Genomic DNA, 19,741 nt, shown 5'->3' on the forward strand with positions numbered 1-19,741 from the left:
TATGGACATTTTCAACTGAAGGTGAGTTACAGACAAATTTACCTTCAGAATACATGCAATTTACAGATAAAAAAAGTACTGTTGTTGTTGGTGGTGATGATGGGCAGTAGATGGCATTGATAGTAGTAGTGTTGTATGGAGTCCACCCTGTCCAAGGACTCCCTGGAGGTGCTACATAATAACAACAACAACAATAATAATAATAATAAATAGGGAATCTCAGTAACTCATAAATGTCAGAGGGCAAATATGGTTTAATATGGTCAAGGGTCTCTATTGAAGATACATTGGTGAACAATGAAATGTAAAACTGACCATGACATCTAAATTTTTTAGGTTAAGATTTCCTATCATGATTTTAAAGTGAGTAGAATTTTTAATAATGGGGGGGGGGTATTTAAAAATTTTTTTTTAACATTATCAAGGTTTCGATTCCCATCCTTGACACGAGGAACCTTTATCTGATCTCTTTCAACTAAAGGTAAGTTAGCCAGTCTCATACAGAGGTTAGAGAGTTTTTTAACCCTCTTGGGTTAAAAAACTCTCTAACCCTTTGTTCTGAGGGAGCAAAAACTTGGGTTTTTTGCTCCCTCAGAACAAGCAAATTTGCCCTGTGAATCCACATGGATTACAGTCATAAAATACGTGCCCTTAGGGGATGCAGCAGAGGAGTGACAAGCCGGCTGCATTAATTTGTCATAAACCTCTCATTAGGGGACTCAACCCATCCTAAGGAATGGATGAGAAGGGAAAGAAGGAATGTTTTGGGTCCAAAAAATTATCAAAAAGAAAGCAGCTTTTATTATATATTTTTTATAAGTTTTTGATGACTAATAGTTCTTTAGGTGGAATACTGCTTTTGGGAAGTTTGAATTTTGTTAGACTTCTGGTCACATCTAAATGAATATCGTTATTAGCTACTGTGGCAGAAAGATCATAGATATCACATTCCACGCTGGTCATGATTTCTCAAACAGGTACTTTCCCTGGGAATGATGACAAAATTTTGTCTTTGATTTTGCTCTCTGTAGTCTTATCTAGTTGTTCATATATTTTTTTCCTTTCTATGAAAAATAAACTGAATAAATAATGAGTCTAAATAACTCATTAATGTCAGAAGGGAAATGTGTGGCTTGACAGCATCGTCTCTAAGTTGTTGCAAAGATAAATTTACAGCTATACATTCTTGCTGTAGTTGCAGTCTGCATGTGTTTAAAAGCTGTTGAAAAACTTATTAATATGAATAGTGTGGGTGATGTATGACCAACTGTATATTTTGTTAATAGGACAAAATATACAGTTGGTTTCTGTAGGTCAGGCAATGCAAAAGATGATGTGGAAGACATGCATCAGCTAATTAGCTCAGTGAGTACAAGTTGATTAATTATTATATGTGATTTCACCTACTGGGACATAGATTGGAAGGAAGAAAGATCACACGGTAAAAAAGAAATGGATTTTATTCATCTGCTAAGAGATAATTACTAATTGCTAAGAGAAATAGTATGTGATGGAGAGGATCTGGAAGTTTGAGAGTGCTGTCCAATCTGGTTATAGAATCAGACATTCATTCCATAACCAAAGTAGCCACATTGCTTCTGATTGGGGGGGGGGGGAGTGATCACACAGTCTTTATATGGAAGATTGCCAAATGTAGAATGTCTAGTTAAGAAGAGGTATATGCAGAAATATAGGACAGATGATTATGATAAGCTCAGGAAGCAGCTTGAAGCAGTGTCATGGCTGAAGAATCTGCAAGGGAAGGATGTTAGCAGTGCATGGGAAATGGTGAAGTTGTGTCTGAAGGAAGCAGTGTCAGACTGTATATCGAAGATCAGGAGGCTACATTATGTAGGAGTAAGATAAGTAGTATCATTAAGCAGGACCTGAAAATAAAAATTGTTGTGACAAGTATATAAAGAGAAAAGTGGAAAACAAATTAGCCAAGTAGGCCGGAGGGATCCCAAAGAGGTATATTGTTATGTTGAAAATAAAAGAAAGAATGGCTGTGGAAGGATAACTTAAATGAGTGCTGATGGTAGTGAGGTGACAGAAGCAGCTGAAATAGTTAGGCTACTGGTCTACCATCCAAGGGAAGATATTGCTATGACAGAACTGATGTGAGAAATAGGGTTGATGAATTGGAAATAATTGGGATATTGCAGAATCTCAGTACAAAAATCTGCTTTGGAAAAAGATTGGATATCAGGTCATTATTAAGAGACAGTGCAAAGAAATTGATATTTCTTTTGACTGTGTTGTTTAACGTAAGTCTCAGCTCTGGTAAAGTCCCAAGGGAGTGGAAGAAAGGCAAAATAGTTCTGTTGCATCAAGACTTGGTAGCAAATAATAGGTCAGTCAGTATCTTGGTAGTGATGGATTGGAAAAGTTGGTCATAAACATAATTGGGTGGATAAGAATCAGGAATAGGGATAAGAATATGATACACACTATGCAGATAGCATGACTCTGTTAAGGGTAGATCATGCCTTAATAATTTTTTAATTTCTTGTAATAGAGTGATGATAGTGTTGGATATGGAGGCTGATTTCACATTGGTTGCCTTAGTATCCCATAATACAAAATACACATTCTTTTGAACATGCATAATGCTAAACATTAACAGAGGATCACCCTATCCAGACTGTTTTCGATTTAATGCTTAGCATTATGCACATCTGAAAGGAAATTTTCTTTGCATTATAGTATACTAAGTCAAATAATTTGAAGTCATCAATCTTTATATACAAGTAGCCTAGTTGTGAAGATACCTCATGCACAAACTTTGCTTGCACTCTTGGTCAAGGATTAAACAAGATTATAATTTCTTGTACAAGTATAATTTACTTTGTAACCAAGTAAAAACTTTCTAATGATGTAGATATTATCTTTTAAGTTCTGGCTTATGTGATGTGTAATTCTATTCCAAAAACTAGATGTCAGTGTTATAACTATTATAACCATAATTGAGATTTAATTGGTTTCAAATCCATAATTTTTGAGTGAAGCTCATTAAACAATTTTTTATTATTTTAATACTGAAAATTGGTTTTTCTTTTTTTAGAAAAAATCATTCGATTCAGGTAGTTGGCATGAGTGCTACTTTGCCTAACCTCGATCTATTAGCAGATTGGTTGAATGCTGAATTGTTTTGTACTAGCTTTCGTCCTGTACCTCTTTCTGAGAATATTAAAATTGGAAGCGTGATTTATAATGCATCTTCATTACAAGAAATTCGTCACCTTAATGACCAGGAAATCACTTTTCCTGGTGACTCAGACTGTACAGTATTTTTAGCTATAGAAACAGTAGCACTAGGACATTCAGTACTTATTTTCTGTCCAACTAAAAACTGGTGTGAAAAATTGGCTGAAACTATTGCAAAACAAATATTTCAGTTGGGAAAACCACAGCAAACAGCACAAACTGGTGGTAAGTCACATTTTTTCTTTGTCATTAATTAAAAAAAAAATTGATTTTTTAAAAGTATTATATTGTACATACTAGGTAAAAAAGAAAGCATTATTCCACATATTCCATACTTCTGGTATCTTCTGTCAGAAGATACCAGAAGTATGGAATGTGTCTAATGCAAGAAAACAGTTATGTGCATATAATGAAAAGGCATGAAAGTGTGTATTAAAGTTCTTGTGTTGATAGGAATGCAGCTGCAGATAATACAACAGAAATGGTGAAAGATGAAACTGGTGGGTAGCAGTATTTGAAATAAATAAGAAATAGGTGCTCACAAGATGAAGATGAACAAAGCATAAGCTTGAGCTGCAGAAGAAAAGTTGCAAAGAAAAATCAGGAGGATATGAAAAAGAAGAGAAAGTAAAAACAGGAGAATATGGAAGAGAGAGAGAGAGAGAGAGAGAGAAAAGATACAGGAGAAAAATGGATATGAAAAAATATGAGAAAGAGTGAATAAGGAAATTATTCTGTGGTGATTCCATCAACGTGTGTGTGTGTGTGTGCTTGATGAGTGTGATGTAATTTTTTTCTCTTAATGAGTGATGATTAAAGATATTAATGATGCTGTATGACAGTAAAGCAGAAAAGTGAACAGATTGATCATTTTAGAAAGATACAGAATGATTTGAAAGATACAGAATGACACAGGATATCATATGAAAGAGTTACTAGCATTGAGTAAAAAAGAAGAGAAGAGAATTTGAGAGGGATCATGGGTGTAGGAGGAGTTGTGATGTACTGTTTAGAGGTTAAATAGTGAATTTGATGGACGAAATGTCTTACATATATGGTTAATTCTTTGCAGTTAAATAGATTTAGATTTGAAGAAATGATTCTGTGAGAGAATGGAGGTACAAAATCAGAGAAGTTAGGGTTGTTATAAAGTAAGTTGGAGAGTATGTGTATGATATTGTGAGAATGATCCAAAGATGCTAAATGCTGTTTCTTAGGTTGCAGATGAAGGGTACTTGTGAGCCTAAGGAATATTGCAATTCATGTATACTAATGCCAAATGCATTAGCAATAAGGGAAGTTATTTCAGGAAGGCAGATATGGATATCATTGACAAGAAGAATTGCAGGATTATATCAATAGTAGAGGTATAGTAGGATGAACAGGGTTGTGGAATGTAGAGCATATGACTCTACTGTTGAGATAGAGTGTTGAAAAGGACAAAATATGTAGTCAGTTGCTGCTATAGCAGCAACAACTGACTACATATTTTGTCCTTTTCAAAACACTTGGAGCAGTGTTTTGACATTTTGTCCTTTTCAAAACACTTCTTATGACAAAACACTTGGAGCAGTGTTTTGGCATAAGAAGCTGCAAGAGAAGGATGTTAGAACATGGGAAATGGTCAAGAGATATTTCAAGGGAAGCTGTATTAGCTTGCATACTCAGTCAGGAAGATAAACAAATGTGTGATTATAATTTTGAGGATGATAAGGTGACCAGGATGGTAATAAGAAAAAATCAGTCTTGGCCACAATTTTGCTAGCACAGAAACAAGTATTGATACTAGACCTGATGTTTAATGTCAAATACAAAATCCATATCTTAGCTCTAGAAATAGCTTATAACATTAAGCTTGGTGGTTGAAAACATTCACACAATAATCTTTTATGCTAGTGAATATAATTGATAAATGAATATCATTCTCAGAGACTGATCTGCCTACATTCCATTAGATTACGTCTCAGATTACAAAATTAAAAAAGTCTGCTAAAAAAAAAAGCATCATACAGGCTTCTTGAAATCTCAAAAAAACTTAAAACTTTTCATTTCTCTCCTTCCCCAGGATATACAATTTACCTAAAATCTACAAATTCACATTTCTTCTAAGACCTAGTACTGTTACTGATCTCCCTGCTATAAATTATTCATCATCATCATCATCATCAAATTCCTGCCATGTACCCTTAAGTGGTGTACAGGATATGATAGTACTACATGAAAAAAAATTACATCATTATTCATTTCCTATCTACAATTTTTCTCCAAATCAGTCTGTTACTTGTCAAGACTCCAACATTATCAGATTTTATATTTCTATCGTCGAAGGCACTTTGTACCGTATCACTCCACCTATATCTTGGTCTTCCTCTGGGTCGTTTTGTTGCCAACCTGGCAGTGAACACTTGTTTTGCTAATCTTTCCTCGCCAATTCTGTTTAAGTGACCATACCACCTGAGATTAGCTCTGCTAACACATTCCTGGATGCTGACAATGTCAAGTTCTTTCCTAATATCCTCATTTTTAATATGATATTGCCATTGATGCCATCTGTTCACGCCTCTAATCTTTCTCAGGACTCTCATATCTGTGGTCTCTAGTCTTTGATCAAGTGTTTTACTTCTGACCCAGCTCTCAGATCCATAAGTTAAAACTGGTTTGAACACTGTCTTGTATACAGCTAATTTAGTGTTCCGACTAATTTCTCTCTTATTCCATATGAATTTGAGTGGGAAGTCAACTGAATAAATTCAGTTGACTTCCCACCATACCAGCTTTGTCGATTCTGTTGTCTATTTCTATATTTAATTTACCATCTTCAGTAAAAATCGTGCATAAATAGCTGAAATGTTTTACTTGTTCCACAGGTTCTCCATTCACAACACAGTTGACATTTTCAACGATTCTGCCTATTTTCATTGTCTTTGTCTTTTTATTGCTGACCTTCATACCATATCTATTACAACAGCTATTCAATTTAGTCAGAGAATCTTGCAGACTTGTAGCGGATTTATTTAGAAGTATAACATCATCCGCATAAAGCAAAGAGCTGACATTAACATCTCCAATTTTGATATCATGTTTAATACCACTTTCCTTCATAATGTGATCCATATAAATAATGAATAACAGAGGAGATAATGTACATCCTTGTCTCACACCAGATTTAACATTAACCAACTTCCTGTACTTCCTTCAATTCTAACTGCTGACTTACAACTCAAATAAAGACTAAGTATTGATAATAGCTTCTCTCTTGGCACCTTGTCATATGCCTTTTCCAGATCGACAAAACTTAAATGCAGATCTTTGTTATATTCCCATGCTTTCCTGACTATTTGTCGTAAAGTGAAGATCTGATCCTGACAGCCTCTATTTGGCCTGAATCCAGCTTGTTCTTCACCAAGCTTTTCTTCCACAATTCTTCTCAACCGTTTCTCAAGTATGCTTGCATAGATCTTGCCAGGAACACTCAGTAGGGAAATACCTCTGTAATTCTCACAGGCAGTTTTATTTCCCTTTTTATATATGGGTACTATTGGAGCTCTACTCCAATCATCGTGAATTCGTCCCTCTGTCCAGGCTTTCTGAACTACTATGCAGTGCAGCCACTGTAAGACTCTTATACCACCATACTTCAGCATTTCTGGTCGAATATCATCTACTCTTGCTACCTTTCCACATTTCAAGCCATTGATGGCTTTTTCTACTTCAAGTATCGATATGTATCCCTGACTGCATGCCTGGTCAGTGTTTTTTACCACTGTGCTGTCATCACTGCTTGTTTCATTTAGCAGTTTTTCAAAGTAATTACTCCATACTTAAAGGATATCTTTTTCTCCCGTTTTCATGTCACCTTTATCATCTCTAACTCCTTTTACAGCACCCTTTCCTCCATTCCTAAGCTTCTTACAACCTCCAGAATATTTTGCCACCTTCTTGATATTTATTTTCTATATTCTTACCAAAGTCCTCCCATGACTTTTGTTTAGCTTGTTTTACACAGTGTTTAGCATTCTTGCATTTGTCTCTATATTCTCTAAGAGCACAAGCTGACTTATTTGACAGGAACTTTTGATATGCTTTCTTCTTTACCTTCGCTGCCTCTTGAACTTCCTGTGTCCACCAGGGAGTTCTGATTTTTTTATCCTTACAGACAACCTCAACATGCCTCTCTGGCAGAATCAATCAATGTTTTCTTCAGAGTTTGAAACTGAATCTCCAAGGTTTGATTCCTGTTCTCAAACTCTTTCGTTTTTTCTTCAATAATCTTTGTGTATTTTAGTCTACAGTTCACATCTGATAGCTGCTCAACTTTTATTCGCTTTAAAACTTTCTTACATGTTATTCTTTTCAATATGAAATTCAATTTTATATGCTCAAGACTAAATAGTGATCACTTCCAATTTCAAATCCTCTGTACACTCTGGTGTCCTGCACCAGGGAGAAAACATCACTATCAACAATAACATAGTCAATGAGACTTTTCTTATTCCTTGCCTCTTCTCTCCATGTGAATTTGTGCACATTTTTATGTTGGAACATGGTGTTAGCAATAACCAGTCCATGTCCTGAGCAGAAATCCAACAGATATTTGCCATTATTATTAGCTTTGCTCTTTTCTCCAAATTTTCCCAAAATATTTTTGTATGTCTCACAATCATTTCCTACTCTGCTATTTAGATCCCCAACAAGGACCAACTTTTCATTTTTCATTGTGTCAGTTGCCTAAAGCCTCAAAAAATTCCTCCACTTCTACCTTAGTTGAACCTTCTGTGGGACCATAGGCACAAATAAGCCTCATTGTCCAGTTCCCCATTCTCATATTTGCCCACATTACTCTACTTGAGACTGACTGCCATTCAAGAAGATTAGCCTCGTATTTTGTATTGAATACTATGGCTACTCCTTCTTTTCCTTCATTGTCATTGCCTGAATATAACATTTTGTATTTATTGCTCAGAAAGATCTCACCAGTTTTGGTCTTTTTTGTTTCGGTCACCCCTATTATGTCGATCTGGTACTTATCTAATTCCTCAACTAGCTTCATTTCTTTGCCATTCAGGCTTCTTACGTTGATAGTATCATAAGTACCAATCTTTAACTCTGGTGATGTTGAGTTGGGGTTTGTTTTCAGATTTGTTCCAGTAGCTGACTTTTTGCTGTTCGCCCTGGTTCCTTGGTGAAAACAACGGGGACTTTGTTTAACTGGGCGACGCCTCAGCCGGCATGAAATTTTGTCATGTTGTACCATCATTTTTTATTTTGGTTTAACCAATAAGAATACAATTTGTTCGGCTAAATCCCAAATTGCCAGCCCATCCTCGTTCGTTCAGTGTCCAAGTAGATACCCAACAGGGTGCACCACGAGAAGGTGAGGATTGTACATTAGGTCAGAAGCCCTGGTCGGTTCTCTGCATTCCTTTAAAGGCTATGTGGAGGTCTCCTCTCAGTTATACAGCTTTGACCCTTAAGCACCCCTTATTATAAATTATAAATTATTCAGATAGTGAAATTTTGTATCCCCTCATTAGCCATAATGTATATTGCATATTCATTTTAAAAGTTCTATTGAAAATAGTTTTCTAATTGTAAATAATATACATATATTGTTCAGCTTTGATATTACTTTACTGTTTACTAATGTTCCCTTGAATGACACTTAAATACTTTTATGAAACGTTTTCCTCCTGTTCTGTTTTCCTTTGCCATCCATTCCAGATATTTCTCTTGGAAGATCATATTTATGATAGTGTTTCATGGTATAAATAACAACAAGAGGAGAAAAAATAAAATTAATTTATCTAACTTACTAATATATTTCAATGGTTTTCTATCTTTCATCTTCATAGCAAAATACAACTGTGAAAAGCACACAGTACTCAGTCATTGTAGAAATAATTCAAACTGTAATGAAATGAATTAATGTCCTAACATGGCCCCATATATGGGCCAGATTCCAAAATAACGTGACTTCTCCAAATTTGCCATTAACTTAATTTGGAGAAGTCATGTTATCTGGTCTTAGAATGACTTTCTCCCAGATCTTTGGCAAATTAATGCAGCTACATACTTGTTGAGGTTGGAGAAAGCTGCACAGCTGATGCTGATTCTAAAAATAGTCTCAGATTTATAGAGATTTCTATGTAACACCTGTATTATCTTCTATTTTTCATCCTATGTGATGGAGTATCCAGAGCATGGTCTGCCATTGCAATACAGATGATTGGTTATGTAATTTTTGTGTCTTTTAAGGTGGATGTTACCAGTCTGTCCATAGTAGACTAAACTGCATGCACAAGAAACTTTATATACACTCCAAGATGATCAAGAGGATGTAGTTGATCTTTAGAAGAGTGCATGAAGGTAGCTAGCTGAATGAAAGGTTTGATTCTCTTCTAATACCGATACTAGGGATGAGAATGGTTTTACTGTAATCTTATGTGTTGGTTGCAGGAAGGATAGGAGGCACTTGTAGTATTTTATCTGTTTTATAGGGTTGTAGCCATTGGTTAGAAAATGTATCAGTTTTGGAAATAATGACTAATATAGAGCTTTGTATCTATAATCTCTTGCCCACAGTAGCTAATAACATTCATTTAAATGTGGCTGCTTTTTTCATAAAATCCAAACCTCCTAAAAGTAGCATTCCTTCTAAAGAAATTTTGACAGTTAAAAAGCTGTATACAGGAACAACAAAAGAAAAAGGATAGTAACCAAGGCAGATGAAGGAAATGCAACTGTTATTATCAACCAAATTATTATTATTATCATCCTAAGACCCCCCATGGAGTCACAGACTCATCTAGAAAGGTTCCTTTTGTCATACACACAACTCATCATACTGTACCTTAAACACATTCAAATTCTCTGCAGACACCATACTCTCAGGCAATGCATTCCAATCATTCACAACTCTCCATGCAAAAAATCAGTTTCTCACTCCCTTGCTCACATCCTCCTTATTCAGCTTCCAATTATAACAGAAAAATGAGTAATCTCCTTAAGGACACGTCCACTTATCAGATTATTGACTTCCAAAAACAATTTATGCCAGAAGTATTCCAAAAGTATATAAATTATTGAAAAAGTTGCATCTTCGCCCAAAGGGATCACTAAAAAGTTAAAACCTTTTCATGTCAAACCATTCCAGATATATGGAGTTCTCAAAATTCAGGAATGTTTTATACTCTCCCCCCATTGCTTCATGTAGTAGTTGAAAGCATAAACAGTCCTACTTATAATCTGGATAGACCTTTTCCCAAATCACATTCCCTCCATAAAGACAATTCTCCCTCATCTATTAAAATTCACTTCACTTTAAAACATTAATAAAAAGTCTACCTGAGAGATTCTGAAGTATGATCAGCTTTGATTTTACTTCACTGTTCACTAATATACCTTTGAAAGTAAGCCACATTTCCCCATCTGACATATTTGAATTATTCAAAATCACCATTTATTCTGGTTATTTCTTATGGAAAGGTAAAATATACATACAACTGGATGGGACTGCAATGGCTTCTCCTCACTAGCCAACTTCTGTGTGGAACATATTGATAACCCACTTAACTCATTTTATCCCAGCATACTCATTGAGTACACCACCTGAAATAGCCTAGTTGTGACATCTCTTGCATGACAGTCAAATATCAGGGAAGGTTACAGTTTTAGCAAGTTCTGCCACATTTTCGCGAATTAAAAGTTAGGTGACTCTGTAGTCATACTTTTTCAGTACATATTCTAAAACTGAACTGTCAGTTCCTGTATGATAATTCAAGTGCTTTATTCCTTGTAGTTTTTTCGAATATTTTTTCATTGTGCTGACTTTTGTGTTACAAAGGTAAGTACTAAATACATTTTTTTGATATAACAGCACCTCTGTTTGATTACTGGTTGAGAACGCATACAAAATGGACCTGTACTCATTTGAGAACAGTGGGCTTATAAGGAGTCAGTATATATATTTTTTGTTCTAGATTTAATACCTCTAAAAACATGGATCCTGATGAATTTCAGCCAATAAGTCCAGTTCAATTTTATAGAAAGCGTTACAGAACACTTGGGTTAGCTGTGTACGACGTAGCAAATTCCAATCACCAAGATACATCCGTAGTTATCATTCCTCCCGATGTTGATTATGAAACGTATAATGAGGATATTGATGACGATGACCTTCAGCCTGACCACCTTCCCAATGACGTTCCAGGGAAAATAGAGCTTCATTATGCGTGTGATGAATCAGACAGGCGATAATGATGATGATGATGACGATCTTCCTCTAGCCATGATAAGATAATGTTGTTTGGCTGCACAAGGTAAAGTAATTACCAACGAGCCCTTATGAGCAGAAGATATCTTAGACATCAGTATGGCAGTAACTACAGGGTATATGGACTGTCTGAGTAATGTGAGGGACCAAATCCAAAATAAAACTCCAGTTAAAATATTCGAAAGATTTATCGATAAAGAAATTATTACCGTTATTATTGAACAGACCATCATTTTGTAATTTGGTACATATCAGAATGGGGAACTGGACAATTAGACTTATTTGTGCCTATGGTCCCACAGAAGGTTCTACTAAGGTAGAAGTGGAGGAATTTTTTGAGGATTTAGAGAAAGCAACTGACACAATGAAAAAGGAAAAGTTGGTCCTTGTTGGGGATCTAAACAGCAGAGAAGGAAATGCTTATCAGACATACAAAAATATATTAGGAAAATTTGGAGAAAACAGCAAAGCTAATAATAATGGCAAATATTTGTTGGATTTCTACTCAGGACATGGACTGGTTATTACTAACACCATGTTCCAACATAAAAATGTGCACAAATTCACATGGAGAGAAGAGGCAAGAAATAAGAAAGGTCTCATTGACTATGTTATTGTTGAGAGTGATGTTTTCTCTCTGGTGCAGGACACCAGAATGTACAGAGGATTTGAAATTGAAAGTGATCACTATTTAGTCTTGAGCAGGATAAAATTGAATTTCATATTGAAAAGAATGACATGTAAGGAAGTTTTAAAGCGAATAAAAGTTCAGCAGCTATCAGATGTGAACTGTAGACTTAAATTCACAAAGATTATTGAAGAAAAAATGAAAGAGTTTGAGAACAGGAACCAAACTTTAGAGATTCACTGGCAAGCCTTGAAGAAAACCTTGATTGATTCAGCCAGAGAGGCATGTGGTGAGGTTGTCTGCTAGGATAGAAAAATCAGAACTCCATGGTGGACACAGGAAGTTAAAGAGGTGGGGAAGGAAAAGAAGAAGCATATCAAAAGTTCCTGGCAAATAAGTCAGCTTGTACTCTTAGAGAATACAGAGACAAATGTAAAAAAGCTAAACACTGTGTAAAACTAGCCAAACAAAAGTCATGAGAGGACTTTGGCAAGAACATAGGAAAGAAATATCATTTTGGAGTTTGTTGAAGAAGCTTAGAAATGGATTAAAGAGTACTGTAAAATTACAGATGATAAAGGTGGCATGAAAACGGGAGAAAAAGATATCTTTGAAGTATGGAGTAATTACTTCGAGAAATTGCTAAATGAAACAAGAAGTGATAGCACAGTGGTAAAAAAAACACTCAACAGCCATACAGTCAGGAATACATATCCATACTTGAAGTAGAAAAAGCCATCAAAGGCTTAAAATGTGGAAAGGCAGCAGGAGTAGATGATATTCGACCAGAAATGCTGAAGTATGGTGGTATAAAAATCTTGCACTGCATAGTTCAGAAGGCCTGGACAGAGGGAGGAATTCCAGATGATTGGAGTAGAGCTCTCATAGTACCCATATATAAAAAGGCAAATAAAACTGCATGTGAGAATTACAGAGGTATTTCCCTACTAAGTGTTCCTGGTAAGATGTATGCAAGTATACTTGAGAAACAGTTGAGAAGAATTGTAGAAGAAAAGCTTGGTGAAGAACAAGCTGGATTCAAGCCAAATATAGGCTGTCAGGATTAGATCTTCACTTTACGACAGATAGTGGAGAAATCATGGGAATATAACAGAGATCTCTATTTGAGTTTTGTAGATCTGGAAAAGGCATATGATAAAGTGCTAAGAGAGAAGCTATTCAATACGCTACAGTTATATGGTGTCAATGGGGCATTATATCAAGCAATACTTAGTCTTTATTTGAGTTGTAAGTCAGCACTTAGAATTGAAGGTTGCAATTCTAACTGCAAGATTCCTCAAGTCTGCAAGATTCCTTGACTAAATTGAATAACTGTTGTAATAGATATGGTATGAAGGTCAGCAATAAAAAGACAAAGACAATGAAAATAGGCAGAATCGTTGATAATGTCAACTGCATTGTGAATGGAGAACCTGTGGAACAAGTAAAACATTTCAACTACTTAGGCACGATTTTTAGTGAAGATGGTAAATTAAATGTGGAAATAGACAACAGAATCAATAAAGCTGGTATAGTAGGAAGTCAATTGAATAAATTCATATGGAATAAGAGAGAAATTAGTCAGAACACTAAATTAGCTGTATATAAGACAGTGTTCAAACCAGTTTTAACTTATGGATCTGAGAGCTGGGTCAGAAGTAAAACACTTGACCAAAGACTAGAGACCGCAGATACGAGGGTCCTGAGAAAGATTCGAGGCGTGAACAGATGGCATCAATGGCAATATCATATTAAAAATGAGGATATTAGGAAAGAACTTGACATTGTCAGCATTCAGGAATGCATTAGCAGAGCTAATCTCAGGTGGTATGGTCATTTAAACAGAATGGGTGATGGAAGATTGGCAAAACAAGTGTTCTCTGCCAGGTTGGCAGAAGACCAAGATATAGGTGGATTGATATGGTACAAAGTGCCTTAGACGACAGAAATATAAGATCTGATAATATTGGAGTGTTGACAAGTAACAGACTGACCTGGAGGAAAATTGTAGATAGGAAGTTAGTAATGATGTAAATTTTTCATGTAGTACTATCATATCCTATATATCCCTTGAGGGTACGTGGCAGGAATTTGATGATGATGGTGATTGAACAGACCAATTTCTATGCTACGCAGAACAATAATCATGTATTTCAAGTACCTGAAGAAGACATCAAGGTATTTATCGCAATTATACTTTTGAGTGGATACCACAGGTTGCCAATAGAGCGTCACTGTTGGTGTTTAGATGAGGATGTCTTGGTTCCTCCAGTGACCAACAGTATGTCAAGGAACCGTTTTTAACAACTCAAGAAATATCTACATTTGGCCAATAATTCACAAATAGATAAAAACGATATAATGTATAAAATAAGATCTCTAATGGATAAACTAAATAAAAAAATTTCAGCATTTTGGCATATTCAACAAACATCTCTCAATCAATGAAGCCATGATCAAGTATTTTGGGCATCACTCTGCTAAGCAGTTTGTTAATTTTGATACCTGATCTGCCCATTGTACTCATACAAGTACACATATATTTTTTTTAAATTATGCTTTTTTTTTTTTTAACTGTCTGTATAGTGTAGCATTTTGACACATTTTCAACTAAATAATATGAAAAAAATTGCCTTTAAAAAAAAATTCTTGGGATCAAAAGGGCTAACACAGCTCCTCTTAAGCCAGTAGTTTGGCTACATTATGCTGATGATGTACTTGCTATTTCATCTCATGGCCTATTCTTACACTGAGCCAGAGCTATTTTGTTCAAATGACATAGTCCTTGAAACTGAGTTTATGTAATTTCACAACACTTTTTTTTAGAAAATGATAATATCCTCTATAAAATAGATAAAATACTAGATGCATCCCCCATCCATCCTACAAAGATGAAGTTGATCTTTACAATGGATGAAACTCCAAACTTTACAACAGAAAGAAAAAAGAAAATAACAGTTGTCTCCTCTTTCTAGGCAAACTAGTGATACAACTACTTAATGCAGTGGTTCTCAAACTTTTTGAAGTCGGGGCGCATTGAAAATCCTACAAATAATTGTAGGTGCACTATATACAAATTTCTGAGAAATATGTTATAATAATTAAGTCAAATATTAATAACATCTTGCAAAAAAAAGAAAAAAAATAATGCGATAAAAAAAAATAAAATGAAACATACCTTAAGTTTATTCATTCTTGTGTTTATGAGAAAAATGAGCCTGATGTGTCCTAGTGAAAGGCAAACTCTCATTTCCTCGTATACATTGAAGAGTTCCTCTCTTTTTACACTTAATTGTGGTGAGGGTAGAAAATCCTAATTCACATAAATATGATGTTGAAAATTGAAGTAAAATGTTCAAAGCTTTTTTAGATATTGACACATATTCTTCTTTTATAGAAATCCAAAAGGCTTCAAGAGACAATTCCTTATGTTTAATCATCAATCTACGATCAGTGGATATAGCTGCCAGTTCTTCTTCTGTTAATGTTAAACCAAAATCACTTGAAGTTTCCATAAATGGGTTTCTAATCCAATTGTATTATTCAGTGTTAAGTGATGGAAAATAAGAACTCAATTTTTCTTCTAATCTTGTTAGATGTTCAACTATTATTGGAAGTGTTTCATTTATGCAAGTGTTACTTACCAATGGAAACATTTCCAAATTACCTTCAACAGCTTTTCTTTTCCAAATCTGTAGTTTTCTCTGAAATGCTTTCATTTTGTCAGTGAATGTGAGAATATTTTCTTCTTTCCCTTGCATGCTAGTATTCAAAATATTGAGCTGATGAAATATATCAGCCAAATACTGTAACCTGGCAATCCAAAATTCGCACCGAAGGAGGTTACAAAAATGTAATTGTTTCATCTCTTCAAAAAACGCAAGAAGTTCTTGTCGTAGCTTGTGTACACAGGTAAGTACTTTCCCTCTTGACAGCCACCTCACCTCAGTGTGTAAAAGCAGCCGTCTGTGTTGTGAATCCATATCGATATGAAGCTTTTCGAATAAACGCAATTTGACAGGTCTTGTTTTAATAAAGTTTACCATCTGGACAACTTGATCTAAAACTTCTCTTAATTTTTCTCCCAATGTTTTTGCCATCAAGGCCTCCCTATGAAGAAAGCAGTGAGTTACGATAACATTCTCATTTTGTTTTTTTACAAAAGATGTAAGGCCCTTAACACAGCCTACCATGAAAGGGGCTCCATCTGTACAAATGCCTACAGATGACTTCCATGTTAACTGCCATTTATCAAGATAGCTGTTCAAAATGTTAAAAACGTCCTCACCTTTTGTAGACACACTTAATTCTTTTCAAAAGAGAAACTGATTTACTATTTGATCTTCATTAATAAAACGGACGAATGTTAAGAGTTGCGCCTTGTTGGTAATGTCTGTTGACTCATCAACTTGCAATGCAAAATTTAAATACTGAAGTTTATTACTGCATACATTTTTCTCGATATCAGAAGATATTTCTGTAATATGCCTGTGAACTGTATCGTTGGACAGAGGAATCTTGCTTATTTTCATTGCTGCGTCATTTCCTAGCATTGTCATGACCATTTTTTTGCATGCAGGCAAAATAAGTGACTCACCTAAAGTATGATCTTTCATATTTTTTGCTATCAGTTCTGGGACTTGATAAGAAACGATTTGAGCTTTATCAGAAACAGTCATTATACTTTTAAAAGAATTTGCTGCTTTTGTTTGCTGTTCAGACAATCTCTTGAAAAAACTTACAGATTTATCTTGTAAATTAGAGTGTATAGTTTTAAAATGTTTACTCGATTTACTAGGAAGCAATGATTCATTTGCCATTTTACATCCACATACTAAACATAGCGGCAAAGGATGATCTTCACTTCTGGTCCAAGTGAAACCAAAGCTTAAATAACTTTCATTATATTTGCGAGTAGGCCGTGATTTTGCTTTCTTACTTGCACTAACTTTTGCTCACTTCCAGAATCTGATTCTTCAATATCATGCTTCTTTTTGAGAAATCTATCCATTTTATTTGGGTGTATTTATCTGAAAATAAGTAATATGCACATAACATCCACTTCCAACACTTTTAAAATAAGTAATATACACAACAAGAATAAACTATATTCTTGTTCTCTTTGCAAGAAAAACCACTGTTAATTAACATAATAGATGTGTTCACAAAAAGTGCGGTATATCTGTAATGAAAAGGTATAATAGAGTAACTATATTTATTTTTATATATGGGCACATATTTTTCTGGAATACCACAGGGCACACCCGGAAATCTTCTGGGGCGCTCCCTTTGAGAACCACTGACTTAATGGCTCATTATCCTTTTCTATTTATAGAAAATTCATATGCATGAGAAGGTATTTACATAATTAATTGCACCACCATCCTTACCAGCAGTATTGGCAACCTTAAAACACTTGCACACTGAGCCAAGGCTATTTTGTTCAAATGACATAGTCCTTGAAACTGAGTTTGTGTACTTTCACAACACTTCTTTTTTTTTTTTAGCCAATAACAATATCCTCTATAAAATAGATAAAATACTAGATGCACCTCCATCCTTCCTGCAACCAGGATCACAACAAAACCATTCCATTCCTTATATTCAGGATACATCAGAAAAGATAGCTAAAGTTCTCTGCATATATGATCTCCATGCCACTTTCATCCATTGTAAAGATCAACTTCATCTTATTACATATCCTAGAGTGTACAAAGTTTCTTGTGCCTACAGTTTAGCCTAGTTTTTTGGGCAGACTGGTAAGTCAGTAAACATCTACTTTAAAGAACACAAAAATTACATCCATGATCATCTGTGTGGTAAGTCAGGACTGGCAGACCATGCTCTGAATACTCATAGGATTAAATGGATTACGATATTGGTATAAAATATAAATCTCTATAGATCTGAGGTCCGCGCGGTTAGCCTAGTGGCTTTGTGCTTCGCAACCATATGCCTGGGGAAGGAGTGTCCTAGGTTCAATTCCCGTCGGAGACGTGAGGAGCTGAAGGATCTTCCTCAGCCATAGCCAAGTTAGCCGGTCTTGGGCATGGGCAGTAGGGTTTTTTCCGCCAGTTTATCTGGTGTTTTTCATCCCGCAAGCAGGCAAACCGGCCCCTTGAACACACAGGGATACAGCCAAGAATACCTTGAGGCATAGGAGTGACCATTCTATCCTCGTATTTCAGTTACGAAATCCGAGCATGCTTGGAAGGCTGTGGGCTTTAAAGGCCTGTTAAAGCCATTGGGATAGGATAGATAGATCTGAGAGATTATTTTTAGAATCAGCACCAACTATGAATCACTCCACAACCACAACAAGTATGGCTGCATTAATTTGCCAATGATGTGGAAGACAATCATTCTGAGACCATATGGCCTAACTCTCCAAATTAACTTAATGGTTATCTGGCCCATAGACGGGGCTGTGTCAGGAGATTAATTCATTTCAGTTACAGTTTGAATTATTTCTACAATGATTGAGTGCTGTGTGCTTGTCATAGTTGTACCAGAATTTTAAAGATATAACCTCTTCACAGCTTTCAACCTCCACTTGAAACTAGCTATCCTTATCCATTTCTACCAAGGGACTCACTCCCTCAGTTCCTGGTGTATATAAAGTCCTCTGTTCTCGCAAGTTGACCTACTATGATCCTTTCTTTTAGTATTACATGGTGATCAGCATTCATTTAAAAATTTTATGGAATTTACAACCGTCTTAAAAAACTTTTTTATTATCCCAACGTTTCGATCTTCATATCAAGATCATCATCTGAAGCATACATAAATATACAAGACAGGCTGAGTTACATTATTAACTGTAAGCTAGAGAAACAGTGATTTGATCACAACTAGCATGACTTCTAGTGAAAAAAAAAAAAATATTTATAAATTACATCAAGCTAAATTCCATTTATGATGACAAGATTAAACATTCTTTCTTACAGATGGTTTTCTTTCAGAAACAATGATGTCCTATTTTTAGTATTACAATTGTTATTTAAAATACTGGATTTTCTGCAGTCTTATTTATAGTTGTTCTTAGTGAGGAAGGTTTCATGGATCGAATATATGCTTTCCATATGGTTGGGATTTTAAGACCATCATTATTGTTCAGATTGGGGGTAGTTGATAATGATCTCACAGGCTTCCTTAAATTTCTGTTCATATCATGTTTTAGTGCGATGTAGACAGCTAGTGCTTTTCCAGTAAATTCTGTGTAAGGTATTCAGGGCATGATCCAAAAGGCCAGCTTCATCATAATTATTATATTGAATGTGTCGTTTATGTTCTTTTTGTTTGATAGGAATTGTGCGTCCAGTTTCTCCTATATATGGTATGTTGCAAGTACAATAAATATGGTATACTCCAGGGTGGGCTAGTGGAGGGAGTGGGTCTTTGGATGAGTTGAGTAAGCTTTTTAATTTTGCAGGAGGTTTAAAGGTGGCTTTCAGGTTCTCTTTTTGTAGTATTCTGTTTATTTTGTCTGATGTTCCTTTAATGTAGGGAATGGTTATAGTTTTCTGCAGTCTGGTTTATCTTTGTTTTTTATTGAGGTTTTGTAAAGAATTTTGTTAATAGTGTTTTGGCTGTATCCGTTTTTTTTTGGAAAGTATTGCTGATAATTTTAAATT

The 19,741-nt window shown here is 35.2% G+C and overlaps 1 protein-coding gene across 1 annotated transcript in view; it reads left to right on the forward strand.

Annotated features, from left to right (window-relative positions):
• The window catches only part of PolQ (DNA polymerase theta), a 379,759-nt gene that overhangs the window by 102,879 nt on the left and 257,139 nt on the right, over positions 1-19,741 (forward strand). The window contains exon 8 of the mRNA XM_090409009.1: positions 3,065-3,432. Within this exon, the coding sequence (XP_090265135.1) occupies positions 3,065-3,432 (368 nt within the window). The remainder of the gene's footprint in view (positions 1-3,064; positions 3,433-19,741) is intronic.

Source organism: Typopeltis vanoorti, chromosome 19, assembly GCF_054136105.1.
Source record: "Typopeltis vanoorti isolate ZY-2024b chromosome 19, IOZ_Tvanoo_1.0, whole genome shotgun sequence".
In the NCBI taxonomy this organism is placed as follows: domain Eukaryota; kingdom Metazoa; phylum Arthropoda; class Arachnida; order Uropygi; family Thelyphonidae; genus Typopeltis; species Typopeltis vanoorti.